The sequence below is a fragment of the Helicoverpa zea genome, chromosome 14 (assembly GCF_022581195.2).
Source record: "Helicoverpa zea isolate HzStark_Cry1AcR chromosome 14, ilHelZeax1.1, whole genome shotgun sequence".
In the NCBI taxonomy this organism is placed as follows: domain Eukaryota; kingdom Metazoa; phylum Arthropoda; class Insecta; order Lepidoptera; family Noctuidae; genus Helicoverpa; species Helicoverpa zea.
Window position 1 is genome coordinate 1,025,304 of NC_061465.1, and position 9,285 is coordinate 1,034,588.

General features: G+C 35.0%; 1 protein-coding gene across 3 annotated transcripts in view; it reads left to right on the top strand.

Moving 5' to 3' along the window:
* Positions 1-9,033, top strand: part of LOC124636466 (neuroglobin-like) — an 89,880-nt gene extending 80,847 nt beyond the window's left edge. For all 3 annotated transcript variants that reach the window (XM_047172562.1, XM_047172564.1, XM_047172563.1), the window contains 2 exons: positions 5,440-5,671; positions 8,170-9,033. In XM_047172562.1, coding sequence (XP_047028518.1) covers positions 5,440-5,671; positions 8,170-8,319 — 382 coding nt within the window. In that variant the 3' untranslated portion in view covers positions 8,320-9,033. The remainder of the gene's footprint in view (positions 1-5,439; positions 5,672-8,169) is intronic.
* Positions 9,034-9,285: the final 252 nt, after the last annotated feature.

Genomic DNA, 9,285 nt, shown 5'->3' on the forward strand with positions numbered 1-9,285 from the left:
ATAATTTCCTATATCACAAAGCTGAATAAACCTTCATGATTGTGTCACAATCCCCTGCAGTAGGCATACATCGCCGAGTTCCCAGGCAGGCAGGAAGAGTCGAGATATCATGGTCATATTTGGCTGCTTGTTTTATAAATATGGCAGGTTTAATCATTTAATTTATACTTCGATCATAAAGCTGAAGAGTTGGTTAGATTGATCGCTTGATCGCAATAACCAAAATATTTCTGCTTCGCACACCCAAATCAAATGTCAGTTTTAGGGTGTCTCGATACAAGAAGGGCGTTCCTCTTATTTTGAAAATTAGACTTTTCCTGAAAGAAGAGTGTTCAATTAAAGAATCTATTCAGCTTCATAACATAAGCATAGATTAATAAATAAGGCAATAAATGCTGTAATCCCACACCTCTTCCAGATAAGTCATAATATCTACCATAATGAAACTTGATAACAAGTTTTTCTCATGAATGGAGTTGTGTAAGTTACCTGGTTTCCGTAATCGAATCCCATCTAGCTGCAGTGCAGCCGGACTCAATACTGTAACCTAATTGAAATGCAGACGGAGAGGAAATAATATCATCCATCATCATCCTCCGAGCCTTTTTCCCAAACTATGTTGGAGTCGGCTTCCAGTCTAACCGGATTCAGCTGAGTACCAGTGCTTTACAAGAAGCGACTGCCTATCTGACCTCCTCAACCCAGTTACCCGGGCAACCCGATACCCCTTGGTTAGACTGGTGTCAGACTTACTGGCTTCTGACTACCCGTAACGACTGCCAACGATGTTCAATGACAGCCGGGACCTACAGTTTAACGTGCCATCCGAAACACAGTCATTGGTGTCTAAGATATACTTAGAAAGTACATACAAACTTAGAAAAGTTGCATTGGTACTTGCCTGACCTGGAATCGAACCCGCGCCCTCATACTCGAGAGGTTGGTTCTTTGCCCACTAGGCCACCACGACTTTTTTAAATAGAGAAAATAATATAAGATGAAAGGAGAGGAAATAATATAAGATGGGTATATTGTTGGGGAATATTCTTGTGGACTACTTGTAAGAACGGTTGAATATTTTTTTCTAGTTATTTATCTTCAAATAATATCATATTAATGGTGGCTATCATTTAAGTTTAACATAATACTAGATTCTTTATCATATTTCACAATAAACAGGTTTCACCGACTGAGCACTATCCTAATAATTTTACATGAAATATTTATGAAAACTTGGTCAAAGTACAGAACAATATAAGAATTCCAAAATCTAATCATTCCTTTAATAAATGTACCCAGTAGAATCTAGACAGTAATATTGGCAACGCTACAACAAATCAAATTACTTAATAATAAAAACAACATTTCCAGCGGATTCAAGTGTTCGAGGTCAAACGTATAAATCAGTGTTTTTATGTGAACGGGGTCCAGATTAATAAATTAACATTTTAGTATTATTGCGCCCTTGTTTTATTGGGCCTCGGATTTTTTTGATACGCAAATGGAATTCTTATTTTCAGCCTCGTATTTGTTAGTTTAGAAATAAATAAGAGTTTTGTGTATAATCCCTTAATATATTCAACCTACTTTCTACGTCTCTGTTAAATAAAGTTTGAAAATAGTTTATTTACGAAGAAACTCTCAACGAAAACGTAGTCACGCTACGCCGTACTACGCCGTAGCACGATAAAAGCGCTACGAGCTACGAGAAGGGCACCTTTGTACTCATTTTAAAACCTAAAAGTTTAATAAACATACCCATACCTTTATACCGTTGTGGTAGCAGTTATTACATCTTCCTTAAAAAGGGTCGTAATCTGCGGCCCGGATAAGCACCAGAACCCCTCTACATACATATATAAACCAAAAAAAGGTTGACTACCCTGCCCTAAACGCTTCTACGGCCAGCAAAATGCTTTCAAAGATAGTATTTCCAAAATAGTCTAGCGTCCTTCAGAATTCTTTATCAGAGTAATCGAGGGTTGAGTACGTTGTTTTTGCGGACGGTATTTTTGTGAGGGACTCAATAATTTGCGGACGGTACGCCTATCGGGGGTGGAGTGGTCTTGACCCAGTTGCAGCCAGGTAAATAGCCACTACAAGCCAGGCAGCCAGCTTTAGAGCCCCTGAGCCCTGAAGCAAGGCTTCTTCTAGCTTTGATAACAGTCGCAATCTTTTTACGTTTTTTGTTTTCTTTGAGAGAAATGTCCGCGTTTTATTAGTTCTTGGAAATGTTATTGGGTATTTGTAAGGCTTTTGTAATATAAAAGTACAAGCAAAAAGTAACAAAGGTAAGATTGTGTTTGAATTTGTTTTCAAAGTGTATAAAAAGGTTGTTTCAAAACGTAATAATCTACTAACTATCATAACAAAGTACTAACTATCATATCGTAAAAATTAAGATAACTCTGAAGATTAGTTAACATTAATATTCCAAAGTTTGGGCACAAATATTTAAATTTTAAATCATAAAATTTTATCATTACATATTATTTTTATTTGTAGCATATTCATCTGTAAGTTTAACGCCTACTATATTTATCATAGCAACTCACTCACATTCGACTTGCTCAGTAAAAGTTCTTTTTTTTAATTCATGTAGGCCCATAGTAGCTCATTCAAAAAGTCAAGCTAGCTGCAAGGTTCAAAAGAGTGGGTCTCATGGAGAAAAACCGGCAAGAAACACCACAGCCACACTTAAAAAAAAATACAAACATACGAATTGAGAACCTCCTTATTTTTGGGAAGCCCGTTAAAAACTCAAAATGTTCTTCTAAAACTGAAGATATTCTTAGAAGCCCACTTACTTTAATAGAAGTTGTTATTATAACGCGGTTAGAAGCTGAGATTAACTTTTCGGTTCACCTCGTGTGTGCTCGGTTACAAAGGATTAACATGCATAATCCGACACAAAATTAATTCCTTCGCAAACTTCCTTACGTTACGTGAACCTACCAAATTCCGTTCTGATTAATTTCCTAATGAATTCTTCAGATGATCCTTGATTGTATTATGCTGTTAGCTACTTAATATTTGATTGAAATTGAAAAGATTGCTATTGATTTTAACAATGGTCTAATAAGATATTCTTACCTAAGGGTATCGTGTCTTCCAGGTAACTATGATAAATAGTCGCTTGATCTGCTAATAATAATACTCGGCTTCAAAAAAACTAGGCTGATAATGGTGAAATAAGCAACTAGAATCAAACCTATTTATAATTTTTGACGTTCATAAGTGCTTGTAAAGGCCTAAATGAAATAAACGATTTGATTTTGACTATGACAGAATGAACAGTTTCATTAACATTTATTTTATTATTTCTTTACACGCAGTGAACGGGATTGATGTAAAAAAAACGAAAAGATTTTAACCAATCATACCCCATAAAGTTCAAATATAACTCCCGTATAACACCTTTACTTTAACCCATAAAACTATATTCCAGTTACCTAACACATTTTCCTGAAACACAACACCTCAAGGTCACAGCCATAATTGATACGTTTTATGTTTCATAATAATGTTTCCATAAACTTTAAGTAAGTAGAACAAGTTCATATTACTCTGTTCTTACTCGCATTCTGTCCGGTACACTATAAAATTCTTTATGACCCACTAAACTGTAGCTTGACAAGCCAATTTAATCTCTAAGAGTATGAGAGTAAAGTTGAAGTTTATGTGACGTGTTATAGTTCGGCCATTCAGAGAATGCGTTCCTGACACGTCGCGATTGAACTGACGACGTAACTACATTCATTGATTATTGATATAATAATGTTGTTTTAATGCTCCTCAATTGTTAAAACGGTAAACAACCAGCAAAAATATTTTTATCGTAACTGCAACGCCATTGCAAAGTTACGTCGTCAGTTCAATCGCGACGTGTCAGGAACGCATTCTCTGAATGGCCGAACTATAAGGGTCTTCGTTTTAAAAGGGTTTCAAGGATGTTGTGTTCGAGTTTTTATTATAATTCTAATTTAAAGGTATCAAGTTCAAAGTGTATTAGAAATTGTGTGGAAATGAAAGGGTTTGTTTATAATCTCATAAAATGTGATTATTTCCTTAATTCAATTACATTAAGGACAAGATAGTTTCGAAAAGTAATCATAAAGCGCCTAGCAGAATTTGTAACAGTCGTGAACAAATGAATACGATATAGCATTGCTATAAATATAACTAAAGGCGCACACAATCTTACAAATGTTTCAATATCAGAAATCCAACCTTTCAATACAACATTATTTACTCAACCACTTGATTGAAAAAATATACACAGCGTAAAGGGGTAAATAACTTGATTACACAATGTGGGGTAATAGAATATACTTGTATACGTTACCCTATATTATACCCTTATTGGGTAAGGGTAGCTTGGACCTCTCGTGATGTGGGCACGTGACGAGAATGTAACACAAATCAGTTAGGGTGACTATACGTCGCCAACTTTGTGTGACAGTCTGTTCTATTTGATTTTATGTAGATATGTTAAGGAGGTATGAATGTATGATTTATTCATATGAAGTTTGATCGGTTAGATCTTTGAAACTAGTGAACTCAATCCGGTAAATTGGCCTCAAGATTAAGATGGCCAGTTGTATAAAATCACGTAATTGTCAGAAAGGGCAACCAATTCGGCAAAATTTTGACAACCAAAGACATGTATGACCCGCTTGGACTCTGGTTTTAACAGAACATGCCGAATTTCAACCTTATTGCATTTGATTGTTGCTTGCTGCAGGAAGATCATAACCTCCTTTCTTGCAGTGCAAGAAACAATCAAGTCTTTTAAATCAAATCATTGAATGATAGTAAAAAGTATTTGTTAAGAAAAGCTTTTTCTAAAGTCTTTCCTTTCCTTTGTAAAATTCCCTTAAAATTATAAGTAACAAATACTCACCCTACATAATATAGCCCTAATGCAATCAGCGCACGGGCGATCAGGTTATGGCACGTACGATTTTTATTTTTAGCAAATTACGTTAAAAGCTCGCCCGTTTAACTTGAGAGGATGAAGGCAATTTTAAAAGCGACCATGTATAACGTACTATGGTTTTTACGCTAATTGTATGATACTTGTGAAACTGTTTTTATGGAAAACTCATTAGCTTTCGTGTTTTCACCATCATGAATTAAATTTTGTAGCAATGTTTCGCGGTTGCCATACCATTATAAGATGAATTGCTCCTAATATACTTTCTTGAACTGGGTTAATTTCATCCGGGCCAGTTAACCCTGGTATGAAGTATCCAATAAAGTACTTTGCGTTAAAAGTTTATGAATCAAATTCATCTTATGTAAACTAGACAATCTGTCTCCTGTAAAAACGGCAAAAACTAAACTCATGTGATCGTTGAATGATATCTTCATACTCCTCAAAGATCCCAATAACCCTAATACTGATTAAATTATTAACTTTTATCCCCTCTTTCGCAGATTATTCGAAGAAAACCAAGATCTTCTAAATATGTTCGAGAAATTTCGCCAATGCCGGACGAAGGAGGAACAGATCAACTCCATGGAGCTTGCAGAACACGCCAACAATGTCATGAACACCCTGGATGAGGGGATCAAGGGTCTGGATGACTTGGACAACTTCTTCGGCTATATTCACCAAGTTGGAGCCAGCCATAGAAGAATACCTGGATTTAAAGTGGAATATTTTTGGGTGGGTATCTAGTTTTATTTGATAGACAAGTACACATATGTACACTCTTACTCACACGTCACCAACTTAGTATTGATTCATTTAATCAAGACTTTGTTCTTAAAATAAATAAAGTCGGGACGAAATTGGATACCCTTGAGGCTAAATTCTTGAGAAGAAAATGTAAGAAAAATAACTTGAATTTACTCAGAAAAATATTTCGTTTTCAAAATACTGACCAAATTCTTACGAACTTAGATTGGTTTCAGAGTAAAAGCTAGTCCGCAAAATAGTAGAGAAACCACAGGGAAAAGCTTGTCTCCAAATATATGATTAACTCAAAAGATGATCCATCATCAGCTGCAAATACTATAAATTGAAATTTCCAAGTAAAATGCTCAAATAATTTTAAACTTGATTGAATTTACATTCGACTGTAAGACTGGGTGAAATACTGACAACCCGAGTTTTGCATAGTTTTTGAACTAATTGGGTTGAACCTTTCATAAAAATACATATACCTACCTACTGCTATTTTGAAGCTGTAAATTTTATTAATTAGATTGAAAGTGCTAATCCCAGAAGTTTTTAACTGGACTGATTTGCAAAATTGTTTCAGTTTTTCGTTTGATAGCCGATATATCGAGAGACACTATACGTTACTTTTTATTAAAGTACGTGGAGTATTTTCTCACAGAATGTGAGTTAAGCCATTGGCAGAAGCAGTTATTGTAATAACTGTAAATATTAATAATAAATTCTGCTAAGGTTTACCCACGTTTTACCTTAATTTGTTTCACATTTTACAAAGAATTGGCTGTTCATCAAAGCATCAGCAAAGAGGTTTGAACCTTTTCAGAGTATTTTAATAATTTTTCGGTGTCACGACCTTTGGATCCAAGTATTTCGAATGTTTGGAATATTCATTGTAGACAGTTTTTGTTGCGTTGGGGTCAAGAATTGAGAATACTCTAAAAATAGGAATTGTGAGGGTCTTCTAAAAATTCTGCTACCCAAATATTATCACATCAAGAAAGAATATAGATTATATTGACAGATTTAGTCTCTATAAACTAATAAAAAGTTTGAAATGAGCGTGCGAATGGTTTACTGTATATAAACCAAATTTTTTTGTGAAGCAAATAAGTACCACTTACTTCAGCCAGCGGTTTCACCCGCGAACCAAGAAGAATAAAAATTTGCCTATCGCTTTAAAATCGAATGATTTTGCAAATACCAATATCCAAATAATTTTCAAGCCACTAACTAAGCTTATCGATCTCTACCACAACATACACAAACATGTCTACTTAAATACCTACACTTGAGCTTAAGCACTCAGTAGTTGGAGCTAGATTAATCTGCTAGATAGCTATTACATAACAACTGGAGCCTCGTATGTTGTAATCTACCACTCAGAGTTGATAGCTTAAGAATGTCACTTATGGTGAACGCATACTGAAAGCACACAAATATTTATTGTAATATTTTTACATGAAATCGTATGTGACCTCGCACTCTTAAACGAGGCAAATCGGTTGATTCACTCAATCTCCTTTACCTAAGACTTAATATACTTTTCTTTTTCTTTAACTTCTTGTACAAAATCATCAATAAACAACCGAAATAAATGCTCTGAAATGAGCGACAGGATAGCTCTGAAAGATCCATATCCATATTTACCATTAATGTTTAACTTTAAAGTTTATATACTTAACCCTTATCCAAGGTAATTATGATTTCAGGATTTATTTCTTAACATTGACTCTGTTTTCTTTTAACTTGTTAGGGTGCGTCCACATCTGGCGAATGTGCCGCGAATGTGCAGCTCGCGAGCCGTTTGCGACCTGCCCGCGAGCTGCGCGCGTGCAGTCACTGCAATAGCTTGGTGCGCCTCTTTAGCGCAACTCATGCAAGGCTCGTATAGAGCGCGCGAGCCACGCGCGATCTGCGCGCACTCAGTTCTCGCCCTTACAGTTCCGTTTATTATTTAATAAAGAGCGCGTCGCGCGCCGCCTGCGCGCTGATCGCGTACGGCGCTTAGGTCGCGAGCTGCACATTCGCGGCACATTCGCCAGATGTGGACGCACCCGAGTGAACTTTCTGTATTTTCCTATCTCCTGTTAGTCTGTCGTTATCATCTATTTGTGGGACCCGGGAAGTGGTCCGAGTCCCTCATTTCCTATTATGAGACCCCTTCAAGCACCCTTCAACCCTCAAACATATCCGCGTTTAAATGAACTATGAATATGATAAAGGAATACCAATGCTTGTGTCGTTTCCTTGTTTACTTAGTTAGGCTAAAGGGATTTTAATTATTTGTGTGTTTTTACTATGTCTATTTATAATTGTATCGAACAAATAAGAGACTAAAAGAACTGTAATCTAAAATTATACTCAAACCGTACAGATCTAGTTTTGTTATTTCCAGATTGTCTTGACCCTTATTTCAAAATAACTCATATGTTTTAAAACTGGTGTATGAATGTTATTAACCAACTTCTTATTCTTCTTCACAGAAAATTGAAACACCATTCCTAGCCGCTGTGGAGTCAACTTTGGGCGACCGCTACACGCCCAACGTGGAAAATATCTACAAAATCACCATCAAGTTCATCTTAGAAACGCTCATAGAAGGCTACGAGGCCGCCGGCAAGCCTACCACGTGAGCTCAACCATGTACAGAATCAAATAAAACATAATATAACACAAAACGCGAACAAAACCAAACAAAAAAGTTAGTCTTCTACATAATCAATCAACCGACAAGCAGCCGCCATAATGGAATCGAAATTTTAAAATGGAACCCTCATTCCAAATTCGAAATCGGAGTCGCTGCAAATAAATTAATGTCAATTTTAAAACGAGATTTTTAAAGTGAAGTGTACAGACGTTTATAAATGCATCGTGAATAAATTATTTGTGTATAATGTGAATAAAAATTCTATAATTGTGTATAGTTGTCACTGTTCTTTTTCGCTCGTCTGTATTTAGACTGGTTTAGCATAATGAGACTAACAGTGCAGTAAGGGAACATATAACTGAGTACTAGAGCGCTTTTTTGATTAGATACATAATTTTAATGATAGGAACAAAATGTAGATAAACATAGTAAAAAAATGTGTGTTAAATTAAGGAATTTTAAACCAAAATAACTTTTTTAAATGTCGCAAAACGCTTGTTAGTACTAATTTAATGATAATCATTATTTATTTCTAATGATATTCTTCTTAACGTCCTCGATGTTGGCTGGACCAACTGTTTTTGTTTAAATTTTATAAATTCGGCATAATTATTGTTAAATTGCGTCTTCCGTGTGTGAATGTTGTAAGATTTAGAATAAGTTTCAAATTATACAATTAATAAAATAAAAAAATATTGTCTATTATTGTTTAATCCATCATGTTATCAGCACGGAAGATTTTGTTTCAATTTATTAATTATCTATTTAATTAAACGCGCAAATTATACCATACATATTACGTTCTATATTAATTTTATAATAATATTTATTAAGGAATTTTCTGATTACCTCTTTGCACAAAAATGTAAGCAAACATATACAACTCCACTTTACATTATAAATAAATATTTTCTGAAACCACCTTATAAAAAAAAAAAAACTGAAGTACATT